This window comes from Bolinopsis microptera, chromosome 9 (assembly GCF_026151205.1).
Source record: "Bolinopsis microptera isolate Bmic1 chromosome 9, MBARI_Bmic_1.0, whole genome shotgun sequence".
NCBI classification, from domain to species: domain Eukaryota; kingdom Metazoa; phylum Ctenophora; class Tentaculata; order Lobata; family Bolinopsidae; genus Bolinopsis; species Bolinopsis microptera.
The window spans coordinates 6154605-6174850 of NC_087080.1; the positions used below are offsets into that span (position 1 = coordinate 6154605).

Sequence of the window (20246 nt, forward strand, 5' to 3'; positions counted from 1 at the left end):
CGGCATCTTGCCACAAGTAACCATTGGTACGAAAGAGAAGGAAACAAATATCTTAGCCTAATCCGTTTTAGTGACAGCAAAAATAACTTATTGACCAACAATTGGGCCTGGGTGTCAACATTTGGGGACCTAAAGTTCTTATTTTTTGACCAAATGTAAATTTCTTCACACTGTTCAAAAGATCATAAAAGAATTCGACCCAAATTGAAGTACACTGTTGTGTCAACCAGATATTTGCTCATGGTAACCTGTCATTATTACAAAATATATAAATATTCTCCTTGATTCGCACATCTCTTTCAAGGGTTCAAATCCTCTTCCCCGCAATCACAAAAATCATTAATGTATTTATATTAAAGCAAGACCAGCGCAACACTTGTTGATTTGAGTTTGATGATGTCAATTCCTGAGAATTGTAAGGATAGTGAGCTGGGGACTGGCTCATATTTTCGAAAATGTTTTAAGACCACCTATGAAGATCCTATCCGACAAAAATCACATCCTCTTTTTGAGAGTACTTGCCCTTAAATTCATTAAATCAGGATTTTACTGTTAATTATATTATAATGGGGGGTGTCATGTCCGTCTATGTCCGCCTATGTCCTGTCCTTTTTGGATTCTATGAGACAACGGACGTGTTTTTTGGGACATTGGCGGACACGGACGGACATTGGCGGACTCGGACGGACATTGGCGGACTCGGACGGACATTGGCGGACTCGGACGGACATTGGCGGACCCGGACGGACATTGGCGGATGGACATTGGTGGACATTAGCGGACAAACATTTTGAGGACTGAAGAGTACTGAAGAGTACTGAAGAGTACTGAGGAGGATGGCTGAGAAGGATGGCTGAGGAGGATGGCTGAGGAGGATGACTGAGGAGGATGACTGAGGAGGATGACTGAGAGGGAGGAGAAGGATCAGGAAGACCCAGGAGGAGGAGGAGGAGGAGGACCCAGAAGGAGGACCTAGGAGGAGGAGGAGGAGAACTGAGGAGGATGACTCAGGAGGAGGAGGACTCAGGAGGAGGACTGAGGAGGACTGAGAAGGAGGAGGACTGAGGAGGATGGCTGAGGAGGATGGCTGAGGAGGATGACTGAGAGGGAGGAGGAGGAGGAAGAGGAGGAAGAGGACTGAGGAGGAGGAGGACCCAGGAGGAGGAGGACCCAGGAGGAGGACCCAGGAAAAGGCCCCAGGAGGAGGAGGAGGACTGGGGAGGAGGAGAACTGTTGAGGACTGATGAGGAGGACTGAGGACGAGGAGGAAGAGTAGGAGGAGGGCTGAGGAGGGGAGGAGGAAGAGGACTGGGGAGGATCAGGAGGACCCAGGAGGAGGAGGAGGAGGAGGACCCAGGAGGAGGAGGAGGACTGAGGAGGACTGAGGAGGAGGACTGACGATGACTGAGAAGGAGGAGGACTGAGGAGTACTGAGGAGGATGGCTGAGGAGGATGACTGAGAGGGAGGAGGAGGAGGACTCAGGAGGAGGACTCAGAAGGAAGAGGAGGAGGACTCAGGAGGAGGACTCAGGAGGAGGACTTAGGAGAAATGAGAAGGAGAACTGAGGAGGAGGAGGAGGACTGGGGAGGATGGCTGAGGAGGATGACTGAGGAGGATGACTGAGAGGGAGGAGGAGGAGGACTCAGGAGGAGGACTTAGGAGAAATGAGAAGGAGGACTGAGGAGAACTGAGGAGGAGGAGGAGGAGGACTGAATAGGAGGAGGAGAAGGAGGGGGACTGGGAGAGGACTGGGGAGGAGGAGGACTGATGAGAAGGATGAGGAGGAGGACCCAGGAGGAGGAGGACGGAGGACCGAGGAGGAAGAGGAGGAGGATGAAGATGAGGAGGAGGACTGAGGAGGAGGACTGAGGAAGACTGAGGAGGACTGAGAAGGATGGCTGAGGAGGATGACTGAGAGGGAAGAGGAGGAGGAGGAGGAGGACTGAGGAGGACTGAGAAGGAGGAGGAGGAGGAGGACTGAATAGGAGGAGGAGGAGGGTGACTGGGGGAGGACTGAGGAGGAGGATGGAGGACTGAGGAGGAGGATGAGGAGGAGGACTGAAGAGGACTGAGGACTGAGGAGGAAGAGGAGGAGGATGAAGAGGAGGAGGAGGACCCAGGAGGAGGACCCAGGAGGAGGACTCAGGAGGAGGAGGAGGACTGGGGAGGAGGAGGACTGTTGAGGACTGATGAGGAGGACTGAGGACGAGGAGGAGGAGTAGGAGGACTGAGGAGGGGAGGAGGAAGAGGACTGAGGAAGACAGGAAGACCCAGGGGGAGGAGGAGGAAGAGTAGGAGGAGGAAGCATCTAAATGTTATTTCCATTTTTGTCCGTTTTTGTCCATTTTTGTCCGTTTTTGTCCGCTCTATTTTTTGTCCGTTTTGAAAATATAGGGTACCGAACGGACAAAAAACATGATCCCCCCTATAACAGCAAAAATTGAACATTTTATTTAGCAATTTAGGTGTCCATTAATGTCCGCCTATGTCCGCCTATGTCCGCCTATGTCCGTCTATGTCCGCCTATGTCCACCTATGTCCGTCTATGTCCGCCTATGTCCTGTCCTTTTTGGATTCTATGAGACAAGCGGACATAGACGGACGTGACACCCCCCCTATAATTAACAGTAAAATCCTGATTTAAAACCTCGGAGTAAGCGGGAAAATAGACTGCCGCGGTAAAACGGGTTTTGATTAAACTGTATTTTGTAATAAATTATTTGTGGATCAACCAGATTCAGAGACATAGTCATTAAAATAAGATCGGAGATGAGTATTCGACATAAAGCAAGGGTGTTTAAAGGAAAATACTATAAAACACAGCGAAACATTTGTCTATACTAAGCAACTTGGAGCCAATGTGATGTTAATCAAGCTCACTAGATTGATTTAAAATTTAGGGTAATTCATAATATCAGTGTTCACAAGCCATGCCATGACAAACTGAATAAATCAAACAAACGTTTAAATAAACGTTAGCATTTTGAGGTTCATACCACTTTCAGCAAACAGATCGTTCAGAGAATGAGGCAGTTGCAGCAGAGGCTTCGATATTAAGCTCTCAGCCGTGAGAATTATTTCAAGTCACTTAAACCGTTTATATTTCCTACCTCTTACATTAATCGTTAGGTGACCTGTTAAACACAAGGCTCAGAACTAACGCACAAAACTAAAATTTGTTAAAGATTATGACGTGAGGTCATTAACTTGTTAAAAGTCAAGATCAAGAAGCTGCGTCATTTCTAAACTTTAAAGTCTGACGTATATCCAGCTCTACCAGTGCAGCTCTGGATAACTAATGGTCGCTAAGACTAAAATTAAGACTGGGAAATATTTTTTAAATTTCGAATTCGCAAGAATTGGTTTGAATGAAAATGATTAAATAGAATCATTGTGAACTAATGCCCGTCAAGACAATTTAGGGAAAGACAGTTTTACTTTGAATTCGCAAGAATTCAAGACCTTTGCATCTTTTCATTCGCAACAATTCATTTGTGGGCAACCTAACAAGTTAACTAGACGAGAAAATTAAAAAATGTCTCACCTAAATGGATCCTCTTCGTCGTCCTCCTCCATATCGCTGTCATCCTCTTCTCTGTCCTTCCTCCTTTTCGTCTTCCTCTTTGTTTCTTTGAAGTAGGCGAAGTTCACCTGGTAAGAAAAGGGCTTCAGACTTTTTAAGTGCATTATGTTTGACACCAAATTTGGCGGGTTTTAATTAGCCCCCATTTATACAACGCTTTATAGTCGTTAAAAAAGGTCCACAGTTACTTAATGTTTGAACAGGATCCGGACAATAAGAACATTTAGAAGAAAAACGTTTTGGTCTGTTCGTACCACAAGCCTTTGTCTCGTGATGCCAATCCATTCAATAATACAGTGTGGCCTGGGGCTATGTTGCTGACAAGTTAGAGTAATCTTTCTTTGTCTTATTAGAGGAGTGGGCCCTTTTAGAAAAGGAGTGACATTTTCTTTTAGAAAAGGAGTGACACTTTCCCACTTTTTTATGGCTTTTCCACCGAACAAGAATTGAACACAGGAGTTTTGTACCTTCTGAATTTTGTTCATAAGGAAATCAGGTATATTTGGTTTGTGCACACTTTACGCACAAATCGACCTAAATTCACGCACTTTTAGGTACCTTTAGGGACGTTTTACCAAATAAACTTATACAGTGCACACTACACATACCATCGGCCAGAACATTCAAGATTCCACATATTGATCGGCCATACAGTTAGCTATTTTTAGAATGTCAGTGTAGTAATAGACTTCTTTTGATGGTGGCCGATTGTAATATGGTATTCTCAATATTCATTTATTGTCCACATACTATATAGTATCATGTTATAAAGTATTACATGACAAGTTAAGTCTTAATTAGCTTATAAAGGTCGTTTTAATTGTTTATCCAAACATAGGAACCTGCAAGATTTAAGGCAAACACACTTTTATGCACTTAAACGCCCTTTTCCCGAAAAATTGACGCAAGAACCAACTATGAAACCAGGTATGAATTGATTTTGGAATGCACTGTAAGAGCTTCTGTTTTGCTTTGGTTTTAAAGCTATACCTTATTTTGGGCCATCCAGCTCTTTATATCTAAAAACACCGTATCATTCTGCAGTATGTAACTGTCGATAGAGCTTAAATAGAGAGCTAAACTCGTCTCGAGGGTTAAATCTATCGTCTGCGTACATATATTAAGACGCAATGAAACTACCGGACAACGATGTATGGGGACTTGCTACCCCATGGCAACATTAAAATATATCGACTCTGTTACATCATTTCCTGTTAATATAAAACTCCGTTACAAATTGAACTGGGATAAATGTTAAAACCATGTCCTATTGTAAAATAATTCACACTCCTTTGTCTTTATTGCACTGGGAATTGGACCTAGAACTAAACCTTGTGGGACTTCAATTTTTAGGAGGCACTACTTTAATACTAATTTATCTAATTTTAATTCTAATGAATCGAATAGATCAATGTATTAAATATTTAAGTAAGAAAAGTCGTATGGGTTTTTTGCAGAAGGGCAGCTAAGTACCGTAACTATTATAGGCGTTTAAGGGTGTTTAAATGAAAGCTTTGGTAAGTAATCGATCCAATGCTAGGCAACCTTAGATATTACCAAATAAGGGAATATTGAAGGGAAAATCTCGAGGTCCGACACAAAGAATTAAGTTATAAATAACAATCAGACGACTAGTGGAAGTGATTTCCGGGTATTGCCCAAAACAATATAATCTGAAAAACTAAGCAACCGGAGTGATGTGAAGGACTTGCAGAGATATCAATGATAACATCGGATTTCCGCTCGGACAAAATTTTAATTTCATTAATTTATTCATTAAATATCGTAATGCCACGTTAAGGTTGCTGTATAGCACAGGAGTCAGCTATTCTGTCCCTTAATTATAATAAAGCAGAACACCGCAGAACTCACCAGCTCTACCGCAGACTCTGCGTCCTTCTTTTCCACTGTCTTGCTCATCCTAGCTTTAGCATGAGCTGTAGAGAGACGGATCAAGGTCTCCAGTGCTCGGGCTGTTATCGGCAACGTCTTGCTCTTATTTCCTGGAGGTACAGAACGTTCTGTTACCAGAGTAATATAATATATACCAGCCACCCTATTTCCAGTTAACTGTTAAGATCAAGTATTATAACTATAACCATAATATTTCAATGAGGCAGTAACACGTCCAGTGAAAAGTCCTCAAAGTATGAAAATCACAGAATATAATCAAACTAACCGAGGTTATCAGTAGTTCTCAGTTTGGCGTACTCGTTGGAGATGCACTCGGCAGCTTCACGAGTCAGCACTGGGCTCATGTTCTTGGCCACGTGAATATACTTCCTGAAACAGCTGGATTTTAGAATTTAAATGGACAACAATCCTAAAACGGCGGGTGCCGGGTTATATGTGATCAGAGTTTAGTCAACCTTTTTAATTATTGAGAAGGAAACCCCCTTCTGATCAAGTGGTAGTGGTAGACAATGAAATTACCGAAATAAAATTGCTTGAGTTACAACTGGACCTCTGTTAACATGAAGAGTAACAATTAACATTATAACAAAGTTAACTTTTAAGCACTTCAATGATTTTTTTCTATAGTCTAAACTCTAAACTTCAGTCAGCTATAAACTATGTGTTCAAATGCCCTGAGTCAAAGAATGAGGTACGCAAGTTCTTCTGGGGACTAGTTGAGTATTCAACACTCTTCAAAAGAACAGTAGCAACATGAACAGTAGCAACGATAGCAACTCTCAGGGAACTTGGTGGATGTGACGTATGACGTGTGATTGATCAATATTGATCAATATTAGAGTGATCACTTATCTTCTTAGAGTATTCCATCACTATCACTGATCGAGAATATGATATACTGTCGTCTGACAAGGTAACCTTGATGAACCATTTAAACTGCAAACTCTTAAAATTTAGTGCAACATTAAAACTCCACCTATTTAGGGTTTATAGCAAGATACTACTGAAATCTTCTAGGGAAACCACTGCAGAATCAGGCACTTTATTTCACTCAAATATATATTTAGCACTCACGGTTGCGAGTGATCATGATGGTAAAACCCTTGATATAGCGTTCCACTGGATAGAAATAGCCAGAGGAACTAATAAAGTCCATATAGATCCGAGCTAAGAATTACTGCCCACTTAACAAGGATCAATACCTCGGGTTAGCCAGCGGTTAAAGCTGTACAGGAATAATATGTTGATAGCAAGTCAACTGTGCGGTCACCTGGCAAGAATCCACGTACTAGCCCATCGTCACCCCACCCCACCCACCCCACCCCACCCCACCCCAATAATTACCTCAAGAATTGGAGACTGCAGAGTTTTTGAGTGTTCTTCTTCTGACCGTGTAGCAGGTTGTCATGTTTCACGTACAACTCCATTTCCTCCTCCTCCTCTTTGTCTTCATAAGTTGCCAGGTTGTCCACATCACCATCTATCCTGATTGGTTCTCCGTCCTGAGACAAATGCTGTTAGATCCTGCTCAACTGTATCAGAGCGATTTACATGTGGATATCTATATTTTCCTAATCGGGCTAGTAGATGGGCAATTACTATTCTCTAAAATCTGAATGAGTATGACGATTTACGTCTACGTCTATAAATGAAATATAAGCCTTCGAATAAGAAATCTAGACTTGTTTTTTTAAATAATTAAGGATTATTTTGCAATCTTTTCTAATCGAACAGTGACAAACTAATTAGAGTGACAAACTGATTAGGAGCTGAAATACAATGGTACGTAAAGTGAAAAAAGCGCCTACTCAACTCACAACTGACACAATTATATTAGAGACAATACTATAAATCAGACAGGTGTTTAAAGTAAGAGCAGACAATGAAACTTGCTACCACAGGTGTCTAAATAGTCTAAAGTTAAGTCCACTTTATAACAGAACCTCCCTTCTTTGAGGATCATTTTCTAAGCGATCTCCACGATTCTCCCCACAATGTACAGAGTTGTGTTGTGTTCCCTTGTACTGGGCATCGCCAGTGCGGTCCACTACAATGACCTTGCTGTCAGTTCTGCTCTACAAAACCCTAGACTTCTGTTGAATCTTTACCAACAGTACTCCGTGAAGGAAGGTAAAGCTAAGTCTCCCCAAAGACTAGCTCTTTTCAGGAGTACCCTTAAGAAGATTGCAAAGTGCAACGCAAAGCACTTGTCCTGGACACAAGGGCTTAACATGTTCTCTGACATGACGGTTGAAGAGAAGAGAAGTTATCTGGGACTGAACTCCTCTGCTCTCCACAGAACGCTCTCCTCCAACATTGTCCATTTGTCTGACATTCCTGAGTCTAAGGATTGGAGAGCTGAAGGTAAAGTTACCGGAGTTAAAGACCAGGGAGGCTGTGGTGCTTGTTGGACGTTCGGAGCAGTTGGTCCCATTGAGACAAACTACGCTATTCTCACTGGCAAGAGGAAATCATTCGCAGAGAAAGAATACCTGGATTGCGTCTACAACTGGAACAGAGGTTGTGACGGTGGCTTCTACGAGGACTGTTGGGACTATTCTGAGAAGCATGGCAGGCTGGCTCTGACCAGGGATGCTCCCTACTACGCTAGTGACCAGTACTGTGGTGGGTACTACAACAGGCAGCACAATGCTCTGATAGCAGCGAAGATAACCGGTTATTATACCATCCCTCCTGGGGAGGATAACATGATCTCCTTCCTTGCTAAAGGAGCAGTCGGGACAGCTTTCGAGGTGACTGACGACTTCTTCAACTACCAAAAGGGAATTATCAAAGACACGACATGTGATGATATGGGTGACACCACGGCTAACCACGCTGTTACCGCTGTTGGCTACACACCCAACTCAATGATTGTAAAGAACAGTTGGGGTACATCCTGGGGTATGGGAGGGTACTTCGAGACAGCACGAGGTACTGATCTTTGTGAGCACTTCAGTTGGGGGGCGGTCCCAACCTGGATACTCACTGGTCAGAATGACAATGATCCAGACTACGTTCCAAGTGATGGAGACGACTGTGAAGGGACAAACGCTGATGGGTGTGCTTGTGGCACAGTGAGATGTGGCGATGGTATATGTAGACATGCTCACATGTGCTAGATCATCAGGGAGCTCTGTTCACGCTCAATTTATAAAGCTGATGTAGATGTTCAATGTTCATTATTCAATATATTCTTATTGTTTATCGTGTAGCATTTTAGAATGATTATTTCATGAAATTTATTTGTTTTATTAGTATTTTCATTATTAAAAAGTAATATCCTTGAAGCTCGTCATATAAGGTATTCAGCATTTCTGAATCATTGCATTAAAGAATGAACCAGCTATCAAACTTGGATTGGGTTATGACATTTAAATAAAATCTAAAATGTAAGTCTAAAACATACACTGAGCATTGTGCAGTGCTCCACATCCCTGCTCAGTGCTCATTGTGCTAATATAAAATAACATCAGCTCTGACAAAATTAATCAAGTTATACAAAGTGACTAAAATTTACTAATTAATTCCCGTTATAAGTAGTGCAAATTATATTTCGCTAATGGTGATAGTGATTATCTTGACAGTTTACTGTAAAGGTTATATTTGAAGGTAAAACGATCAAAGTAAAAGGTGTGATTTAAAACTAACTTGTTCACCAGGATTTCTGTAGCGGTGCATGCGGAGAACGAACTCAGCGATGCGTGCATCATGCTCCGGGTCCATGACATCCAGCACGACAAACAACAAATCGAATCGAGACAGCAACGAATCCTGGTATAAATAGGACAGAGGCTGTTAGTGAGGGTTGGTTAAATGATTTCTCGGGCTAAACGGCTGCTCTTTAAAAATTTCGAACGGTTGTAATTTCAATGAAGGTTGCTGCAGTAACAGGGATAGTTTTAATTTTAAGAGATTTGGTAGCCGAGTGTCTTTAAAAAATTCAGATTTTTAATGGGTAGTGGGCAATTAAAACAGTTACCCGACTGAAACAGCAGTTCAATCAGACGGGTTGCGAAAATGAAATATTTTGATATATTAATATCCTGCCTATCCCTTAAGATTTAATCACATTTTTAAAGTACTATAAGCGATCGTTTATTACTAATTTACATTTCCACGCCCCAAACCAAATATTCGAATACTTCGTGGACATAATATTTAACACACGGGATAATTTGACAACATCTTGGTTGGTGGTTTCACTTCACACTGTGCTAAGATTGAATATTTCTTTTACTTGTAGTTAAATTAGCAAATTCGTGGAGAATATTCGATCTAGAATCGGCCTTTTCAAGGATAAAGATGTGAGCGTTATTTTCCTTCATTTTACTTCCTTTTACTTCATTTTACTTTGCTGGTGTTTATCTTGAGCATCATCTCGTAAGGAAAGTACGGGGGTTGTGCCACAACTTAACCATGTACTGCTCTACTCTTGTTCTTCACATTTCTGCATGATGCATATTTCCTAATTTTCGACAAAATTGTCTAACTTCGATATTGGACAAGGTTCAACTTTTTTAGCTATTTTAGCAAACGATATCCTAAATAAATTCTTCGAGTTTTATTAACCTAATTTTCATAGACTTTTTGAAAGCCTTTTTCTTCATTTCAATTCGTGGGCTTTGTGAGCAACCAAAAATACTTTGTAAACTTTGCTTTCAGTTCTTAACTTCCCGCCATGGCTTACTTTTAGTGCTATTTTTCAGGGGTTAACCACATGGTGGCTAAATCAACAGAATATCAGTAGTATTAGTAACGTAGAGTTCTAGAAGTAGCGCTTAAGCTGCACGATCCCAGAAGTTCTAGTTGGTTCAAGAACGAATGAGCACGAAATATCCCAGCAATTAATACACAACCAGGCAACCAACCATCAAATCGCAGTTTTTTAACCAAAGGAAATCTACGCGATCAGGGATTTAAAAGATATCTACCAAAACTATCAATATAAGACAGAACATTAATACAATAGTCCCGAGACATTGCAATTTGCAATCAAGCAATTTATGCTCTCTTGTGTAGGAGGGAGGGGTTGCTGCCAGGGGTTGTATTAGAAGAGGGGAGGGGGTTTTAATGTATTATGAGAGGGGATATGTCTTGTGATAAATTATGTTTAAGGACTCAGACGAGGCTATCTCTCCCTCAGTGTCAATGAGGTCCCCTCTGTGTCAATGAGGTCCCATCTGTGTCAATGAGGTCCCATCTGTGTCAATGAGTTCCCCTCTATTGAATTGTTGCCAGAATGTTTAATTGTAACGATCTGATATTAATGAGATAATTTGTTGTTTTACCAGAATTTGGTGCAAAAATGAAGATAAGCACCTGCCAAGTAAGGGCCTGAAAAACCCGATTATGAAATTACTAATTTAACTATAAGAATCGTTATTAATACATTTTTATGACGTGAACTTATGACGGTTGGCACAGCATAGTGGGCCACCAACCAAGCTGTTGATAATTAAATATCCCTTATTTTAAACCTGTCCACGAAGTAGTCGAATGTTTCTTGACAAGCAGTCCACCCTGTACTTTTAGGTTTCATTGGAGATAGCTCCTTTATTGTATTCCAAACAAAATATGGGTTTATACTAAGAAAATTCTGTACAAAACAGTTCCTAAGAGAAAGGGCGCACGTGCTGTGACATCATGCACGTGGTGTGACGCCATAACATGTGTCATGACGTCATAGTTTATACCACGTGTCACGTTGTCACGTGACACACTCTACAATACCTGCATGCCGATGTTATCCATAGGGTTCTTGTACTCATCATATCTGCCGTATACAGGGTTAGCGGCCGCTAACACGGAACAGCGGGCATTTAACTTGGCGTGTATACCTGGACAGTATTATTATAGTCCAATAAAATTACAGTATCAGAAGGCAATTCTCGCCACGGAACATTCTTTGAAACGTTAAAATAGAATATTTATTATTTATTAAACATGAAATTGTGGTTGCCTGCAACGTAGTTGATAATTAGATTTATTGGTATTTGTCTCACAAAATGACAGTCCGCATAAACCATATTGTAGCTCAAGTTCCCTATAAGATTGAAACTTATTCTATATGAAAGAAAGGCATTCACTAGCAATTCCAAGGAATGATAATGAGCTAGGACCAATATTTCTTACATAAATATGTAACCATTTTTATAACCATTTTTGCCGTTCATTCATTGCACCGAATAACTGTTACCCAAAATACTAAATAGGGACTCGATAATAGTATACAATAGACTTAAAGATATCTTGTCATCCGTATTTCATCCATGAATTCTTAGGTGACCACGTAGACCCTAACAAATTAATTAAATTGCCAGGCTAGAGGCATTCAAAGGGGGATAAAGTCAGCTCACATACGTTTGGGCTAATTTCTCAGTCACTGAGTGTCCGATTGAAAGAATTATTTCTGGTATGACTTGCTTTTATTTAAACTCATTCGAGGAATATATCAAATCGAATAGCAACCATGATCATTTTTTACGAATGAACGTTCAATTTCAAATTATTGAGATGTTTTGAATGATTGTATCAAGTCAAATTGTACTGCATTGAGTTTGGCCTTTTAAAATACATTTGTGATGGAAAATCGGAGCTCTAGCTACTCAGATGACCCTGACAACCTGGTTGCTGAGAAAGTAGAATTCAGAACAAAGTTTTAAACAAATTGCTTCATAACTTTGTCATTTTAAATCCGCTTCGCGTCATCTTTTCAGATCATATTCCACATTTAAATTCCACAAAAAATTCAGAATTTGGCCGCCAAATTTTTTTGGAGGCCTAAATCAAAAATCGGCTTCCTATTTCATGCAAAAATTTTGAAAACTGATTGAGTTATTTCCAAATTAATGAAATCAATTCCGCGAATATCGCGAACGAAGAAACGGCAATTTTGTTCATTTTTTCGCCTTAGTGTCCACATTTAAACAGATGTAAAGCAATAACTTACAGAGCTAGAGAATATCAAATATGCCCAATATGTAGTTTAGGCTTATCTTTTATATAATCAAGTAAGTCTCATTCAAAAATATTGATAGTTGACTAATTTATGGGACGAAATCTACCAAATTTGATACGTATGCCCAAATATGGGCATATGGTTTTTGGCTCATAATTCAGTCATCTTTTGTCCAATCTTGACGAAATTTCATATACGAGTTCAGGAGACCACTAGCTACAAGTAGACCTTTAACCTGGGTTTTGGGCATGTTCAGGGTATTTGGCTAAATTGGGCCTTATTTGGACCAAATATGGGCGTGGCTGCCCCGCGGGCACCATTTGGCGGTTCGGGTCAACTGCTATCTCGAAATCAAGTTTCACAAAAAAATACCCATTGTCCCCCCACCCCCCCCCCCCCCCCCCCCCCCCCCCTTAATGACCTATTGAAGCATGTTCAAACACGAATATAAGCGATTCAACGCTGATTCAGATTTTGAAGACAGTATGCCATCTGCAGGTCTCAAATATGAAACATGGCTATGTTATAAGACCTAAAGTATGTGTGATGACTTTCGGCCCCTTCCCCACCCCCCCCCCCCCCCCCCCCATGTATCATATTAGTTGTTGTCAATTGTCAAATAAATACAGCGGTGCGAATTTAACACATATTACAGGGCGAGGAGATGGCGGCGTATAAGGTCTAATTACAGCAATATCTCATATCTCCGTTTAAGCGATATCGCTTCCGATGCCTTGTCTGTCGACTCTCAATTTAAAAGCAGTCGAAAATGTGTAAGAGCAAAACGCAAGGAAGTGCAGTGAAATAAGCAAAATTAAAAAAAATAAGAGTTATGTCTTTTTATCTTCTAACTTTCATATGTTTTCTGAAATGACATTTAAGTCTTCGCATCTGTAGATCGAATCAAATACACAGAAAAACGGAAAAAAAATACATATAAAGAAACAGAACCCCATAAAGATAGAGAAAGAGAAACTGACCAGCTTTGGAGATTGTAACACGCCCTTGTTCCATAACCTCGTGTATGGCAGTTCTGTCGATATCACTCATCTTGTCGAACTCATCAATACAAACTATACCTCGATCTGCCAACACCATTGCACCTGAAACAACATCCAGTTCAGGGCGAGCAAGCCTATGAAGTGGGTGTGGTAATAAATGGGGTAAGGGGGCTGTTGGGGAAGGGGAGCTAGTGGGGTGGGGGCAGCAAGTGGGTAAAGAGTGTTCTGGGAGCAATTTAGTGAAATCATTGTCGCTTGACAATTGAGTTATAATACAAAACAAAGCTGCCCCACCTCCCTTGCTCTTTACGATTACCTACGATTATTTACATGGTCGGTTGTTTCTGACATATAGGGTACATAATACATTATTACACCCAGTAAATATGTAAAAGTAACCTGCTTCAAGTCGTCTCTCTCCACTGTCTTTATCAGTGGTGATAGCAGCAGTGAGACCCACACCGGAAGTGCCTCTACCTGTTGTTGCTATAGCTCGTGGAGCGGAGTTCAACACATACCTTAGTACCTAGAGAATCAATTTGTCAGAGCAGCTAATTAATTAACTTATAATTGAGTCGATTAACTAACTTCAAACCATTAACAGTCTGTGTAATGTAATGTACAGTATGTCTAATGTCTATGACGTTTTAATATATTTTTACAAAAGAATCGTTTTATAATTTCATCAAGTCCAAGTTATATCAAGCCATTAACTAGAGGAATGGAACCAGCGGCGCTTTCACCGATTTCCCACGAACAATGCCAAATTTCCTGTCAAATTTTAAACTTCAGATCAGATTATATTCTTGTGTAATTTGCGTTAAGGTAACTTGCTTCAAACATGTTCATGATCAAGAGAAACATTCTAAATACCAATTAACTAGAATGCATACAATTACCACGCGTTTAAACATGTATAATATGACTTGTAATGCAAATGCGTGGAATAAAATAATGATTTTTAAACGATGTGCAAAATCAAATTATTGCTTGATGCATAGCCGAGTGTTATTAGTCACACTACACAAACATAAAGCTCCTAAATCATACCTGCGATTTAGCTGTACTGGGATCCCCGATCAGCATGATGTTGATATCGCCTCTGAGCCGTGTCCCGTTTTCCAGAATCTTCTCGACACCTCCAAGTAACAAACATAACACTGCTTTCTTGATGTACTCGTGACCGTGGATTGAGGGGGCCAGGGAGCGCGCTAGGGCCTCGAATATGTTACCTTTCTTTTGCTGCGGGCAATATTGGATTAGGGGATGGGCAGGGGGTAATTTTGATCAACGACCTTTGCCCCTCCAGCTCCCTTTACCTGAACGTGATATTAGAAAGGTCAAACCAGCACTTCATAACTTTAAATTAATACAATCGCAGCTAAATTAAATTCCGAGAGCTAGAGCTAGGGTTAACACCCATTTTTAATGCCGATCATTTTAACAAAGTATAATTTAATCAGAATCTGCAACTTTGCAGATCTATTTACCCTATTTAAGGTTAATGTTCCATCAGGAATAGTCTGAACTTATCCAGGTCCTTGGTTTGAGGTATTTAAAAAGTTTTAAAAATAAGTTCCAACAAAAGCATTGATCTTAATTGAAACCGTTTAAAAAAATTTGTCCAAAACTGCAATAATCTAAAAATAGTTTCAATCTTAATTATAGGTATTTACTTTTGCGACTGATACTTAGTAGGGTAACTAAGTGTCATACCTGACTAAAGCGTTTGATTTTAGAGATATCACTAGCAGAGAGGGTAGGGTGATCATCAACGTTCATACATTTTATGTTGTTGCAGATGATAATTGTACGAAATGTGCAGCTGCTAAATCCTTGTTGCTTGGAGGGGAGACACCGGTATGTACCTATCACTTGTATCCTGGGAAATATTAAATGTTAAGTGGAACAATGTGTACCTCAGTAGAGATATTCCGGGTAAAGAATACCGAAATATCTAGCATAAAGTTCCTCAGAAGGTAGCAGTATCTAAATGGACTGTCAAACCACAGCTCAAATTTCGTGTAAATATTCAACAATTCGGGCACCATTTAAATACCAACCTGTCGCCTGGTTTGCACTTATCCACAAGGTCGTTGTCACAGATGATGTCAATACTCCGAGGAAGTTGGCCCGCAGGAGCTTTCTCTGGCATCTCTTGTAACGTTACAGTCTGATGGTTCTGATATGTACACTTACCTGCACCAGACTCATTAATAAATAAATTTAACAGTTTTATTTGCTAGGCTAGGTGTTTAAGCTTGATTATCAATATTGTTATTGGCTTCGAATATTAACTCGTTTTGAACGAAAGAATTCTAAATAACAGATCTAGATCAAAGCTCTTATTTAAACACATTTTACACTTGAGGAACGATGTACAAACCATATTCTGTCTCCAGTGGGTTTCCCTCCTCATCCTTAGTCGGGTAAGCTCCAGAAGAAGGATAAGCCTCCAAAGAGGTGAGATCCGTGTACATGCGTTCCATAGACTTCTTAGTGGCAGGGCAGTAGTGGACACTCTTGGTAACTTTGGGCCGAACAAGCGAACACTTAGTCACAATACCTTCGACACATATCAGATTGTTGAGGTTACGCGCTGACAAGGAACGAGGAGTAACATGTTTGGCGCCGAAGCTCCCTTCGAAACCGATGTAGAAATCTTTGTCACGTCCAAATTCACTGTCTAGCTGCTCAACCAGCTCTTTGAGTGCCCTAGTAGTGTAGTATATATATATATAATATACAGTTAACTCCTCAACAATGAAGCAATCATAAGCTTTTTAAAGTAGTACTTCATGAAATCTTTTTCGCGGATTCGCCAAATTAAAATAGTGCATTTACTGATTTACCAACATTTGAAAATTAAATTAAACCGTACCTTTGAAATGAGATGATTTCCTTGCTTGAGTTTTTCATCAAGGTCAATGCACGAGAAGGCTTGTCCTTGCGTAGATCATTGATGTTCACAACAAGTCTTCTTCCTTGCTGCTGAATCATGTCTGATATCTGCAACAGTAGGAAGAGTTAACTATTTATATCAAACCATCAACTCTTGATGTCAAATGTCATGTACACTGTACAGTGTCATAACCCCTTTCTATTGGTTTATTGATGCCGAGGTTTCATGTCAGTTAAGCATAAATAGTAAATATGAACATTATGATCAAATTGATCGATAAACAAAAATTATTATAAAGATCTTTGTTTAAACATTTTCACTATCACTCCTGCTTTAAGGCACTACTGTGATCTCAGGATCATTTTAGTTGGGTATTATCAGCTGCTCTACTAAATTGAACAGGTCTTCCATCACAATTTTGAGGTCACAGATGAAAATCAACCTTATATTATGCTAAATATGACTACTGCATTATGCAGATAACCTATATATTATGACGCAGTGAAACTATCAGACTACGATGTATGGGGACTTCAGACTTGTCACTCCATGTCAACATTAAAATATATTGACTCTGTTACATCGTTTCCTCAAATTATTTGTTATATTGTAGTGTTGAAAGTATTCAAATTATGCAGTATGTGATATACTGATATACCAGTTTGGCATGAATTGCTGGTAGCTGGTACCTAGCTATATTAGCTTTAATTTTTGGACCATTTCTAAGACACATGTCTTCAAAATGATATTTGTCGTAAGCAGGACACAATTCAAGTTGGTCAAAGTCTTAATCGATATAGAAACCTTAAAACCAAATTTGGGTACACATTTTGCAATCTTAGTCAATAATACAACTTTTCTGTAAGTTTTCTTATGACTTCATTTAACAATTTAAGCTTAAATTAAATAAATACATTTAACCAGTAACACTGGTATCATGCTATTGAAGGGTTGTACTAAAGTTCTGAATGAGTATGATTTAATGTTACCAACCTTATTAATGTAGATGCTCTGTTCCTTTCCATCATCAAGAAAATCAAAGTACTCCCTCTGGTACTCCTTCATTTGAAGTTCATCATCGTCAACTCTTGGGGCAGCCAACATAATGGGGCCTAATGGTCATTGAAGTTTAAGAGGAATTCAAAATTACTAGATTATTCAGAGCGTACATGATTGTTCAGTATTTAATGTCCCTGTTCATTATCTGAACTATCAATAGTTCATTTTGTAAAATGAGAACAACAGATTGTTGTTATAATATTAGATTAAGATTAAAGGTGCACAGCTAGAAGAACTTGTTTTTGACATTATAAATCATGTAACACACCACAGCACTTAATAAGTGATTTCGTCACCCAATCATTGATCTCATGGGGACCTATTCACTAGCGGGCAACAATGAGCCTCATTAGGCCGTACCAAGCATGTTGGGGATGACGATCTGATCACTTTAAGTGAATACTGATTGTGACTTTCCTTAAAATCAAAGAAACTTGCGTTATAGCGCTTCGGTTGCTGTCCTATGAGCAGGTTCCAACCAATCAGGCCATTGATTGAGTGAAGAACTCACATATTAAGTGCCAGGATTATTTATACGCCAGATCTTAAAATAGTCATAACTCGGCTTAGTTGTTAACAACCAACTTGAAACTTTAGGAAAGCACTTTAATTATCAATCCAAATGTGTCTGCAAATTTTGGAGTTCCTAACTCAAAACGTTCTCACTTTATGGTGACAATTACATAACATACTGAAATGTCTCATTAAAGAACTGTCGTCTATGTGCATATATAGCACCGCAACTGAACTGTTGTTCACAATAATTTGCAATGTTATTATCACAAAGGCTTTTGTGGTCCAGTGGTTGCTTGAATGGCCCTGAACACCCCTGCAGATTTCGTTGATTTCAGGTGCTGTCGGCACCATAAAAATTTTAATTTAATTCCTGTTTAATTCCTGTTTAATTCCTGTTTAATTCCTGTTTAATTCCTGTTACATTTTTGTAAATTAATTAAACTTTCAATTTAGCCTAAAACACCCTATTTCGCAAAATTTTTCCGGGGGGCTGCGCCCCCCTAGCCCCTGCCAATGTGGTCCGCCCCTTACCTGGATCCCGCTGGGGGCCGCGCCCCCAGACCCCTGCCACAGCTTGCAGCTTCGCTTGCCGACAGCCCCCCCCCCCCCCCCCAAAGAAAAATCCTGGCTACGTGCCTGAGCAAAATATAGGTTAAGGGCTTTTCAGATGATTTGGCTCCTCAACAGATACCGACGTACATAACGGTCAATATGTAGTTTAGGTTTACCTGGCCCTTAGGTTACGAATGTGCCCGAGGAGGAAAAAGAGAAACAAATTTTAGAGAAACAAATTTTAGAGAAACAAATTTGAATTTTGATCTTTATTACAGATTAAACGTATCATATATAACCATAAAAGCCGCGCGTCGGCTGATTGCCTCAACTTGGATTAGTAGTAATTTCAGTTGACAGAAGCTGAAGGACGGCAGCTCAAAAGCCCCAGTGAACCATCGGAAAGATCAAGGACTCGAGTGCCAATAGTGGCTTTTTCGAAAAAAGCAAACTTAAGAAAATTTCTCAGGAACTTAAAAGTTCACCTCAAAACGAAATCTGCACCTATGGGCCCCTGAATCAACCAATTATCGGGAAACCGTGATTGAGGGTTGAACTATCAGTAGTAGAAGGACTTACGAAAAATAAACTAATAAAGCCTGCAAAACCCCAACGATAATGTGACTGTGCTTGTTATATTATGGCCTGGGGCTGCAAAAATAACCTAATTTGTCCAATTTAACCTTTCTACTTTAAGAGGGATATATATTATATAGGAAGGAAGAAGGTCATTCAAACAATATCTACAATAAATTAAATCAAGTCATGCAATTGGCAGAACACAATCATAAATCATGAGAAATAAACACCTAAACGAGGGGCAAACTAAGTATATGGGAATCAACATTAGAGATTATGATATTCCGAAAATATCGGCTGCGAGTGGGAAAAGTATAGAAAAAGTCGAGAACTTTGTATACCTGGGTAGTAGAATGAAAGGTTCTGAGAAAGACTTCGAAGTTAGAAAAGCTAAGGGTGACCTGCAACCAGATAAATATGGTATGGAAGTCCGGTATGCATAGACTGTTCCTGGCTACAGTCGAGTCCATCCTACTACAGTAAAACCACGATTTACCGCAAATTTTATTTACCGCGAGTATTTTCTTTTCCCTGAATTTTTCTTCATACATTTTTTCGAAAATCTTGATTTTTTTCTGAAAAGTTTAAATCTTGCCTGGTCGACGTTAGTAGTAATGTATGTGCTGATTTGGCTGCAAAAAATATCTATTCTGCACAGTTGTCACGTGGTGTAAAAGAAAGCCTCTGATTGGTCATTAAGGCAGTGTCACGTGATTTATATTGCTGCAAAAAATATCTATTCTGCACAGTTGTCACGTGGTGTAAAAGAGAGCCTCTGATTGGTCATTAAGGCAGTGTCACGTGATTTATATTCGTTTTTGTGAATCTGGTTGGCTAGTTGGCGTTGTCACGTGATCACAGGTAGTCGACCACAGGTGATCGAACTACAGATTACCATTTATGGTATAACAAGGAGACATTGCCTTCTAATATGGAGTAGGGTTTCTATCGAGTCACGTGATCAAAAACAGCCAATCTGCTTTACCGATACCGGATCGACGTGTCTTTTTTGCAAAAAATATCTATTCTGCACAGTTGTCACGTGGTGTAAAAGAGAGCCTCTGATTGGTCATTAAGGCAGTGTCACGTGATTTATATTCATTTTTGTGAATCTGGTTGGCTAGTTGGCGTTGTCACGTGATCACAGGTAGTCGACCACAGGTGATCGAACTACAGAT

General features: G+C 40.0%; 4 protein-coding genes across 5 annotated transcripts in view; 2 read left to right on the forward strand and 2 right to left on the reverse strand.

The window, feature by feature from the left end:
* LOC134821288 (histone-arginine methyltransferase CARMER-like) overlaps positions 1-16970 on the reverse strand; it is a 39514-nt gene extending 22544 nt beyond the window's left edge. For both annotated transcript variants that reach the window (XM_063832007.1, XM_063832008.1), the window contains exon 1: positions 16951-16970. The gene's annotated coding sequence lies outside the window, so the exon portion shown is untranslated. The remainder of the gene's footprint in view (positions 1-16950) is intronic.
* LOC134821287 (zygotic DNA replication licensing factor mcm3-like) overlaps positions 1-17769 on the reverse strand; it is a 30453-nt gene extending 12684 nt beyond the window's left edge. The window contains exons 1-14 of the mRNA XM_063832006.1: positions 17356-17769; positions 16342-16469; positions 15847-16175; positions 15524-15659; positions 15177-15342; positions 14511-14702; positions 13860-13986; positions 13440-13562; positions 11232-11338; positions 9150-9272; positions 6843-7000; positions 5764-5867; positions 5457-5587; positions 3546-3652 (exon numbers count right to left, since the gene is read on the reverse strand). Of these exons, the coding sequence (XP_063688076.1) occupies positions 3546-3652; positions 5457-5587; positions 5764-5867; positions 6843-7000; positions 9150-9272; positions 11232-11338; positions 13440-13562; positions 13860-13986; positions 14511-14702; positions 15177-15342; positions 15524-15659; positions 15847-16175; positions 16342-16469; positions 17356-17466 (2042 nt within the window). The 5' untranslated portion in view covers positions 17467-17769. The remainder of the gene's footprint in view (positions 1-3545; positions 3653-5456; positions 5588-5763; positions 5868-6842; positions 7001-9149; positions 9273-11231; positions 11339-13439; positions 13563-13859; positions 13987-14510; positions 14703-15176; positions 15343-15523; positions 15660-15846; positions 16176-16341; positions 16470-17355) is intronic.
* Positions 1-20246, forward strand: part of LOC134820387 (uncharacterized) — a 97581-nt gene that overhangs the window by 41092 nt on the left and 36243 nt on the right. The gene's annotated exons all lie outside the window — the stretch shown is intronic.
* On the forward strand, positions 7493-8706 carry LOC134820997 (uncharacterized). The gene has a single exon (XM_063831662.1). The coding sequence runs from the start codon at positions 7493-7495 to the stop codon at positions 8618-8620; it is 1128 nt and encodes a 375-aa protein (XP_063687732.1). The 3' UTR covers positions 8621-8706.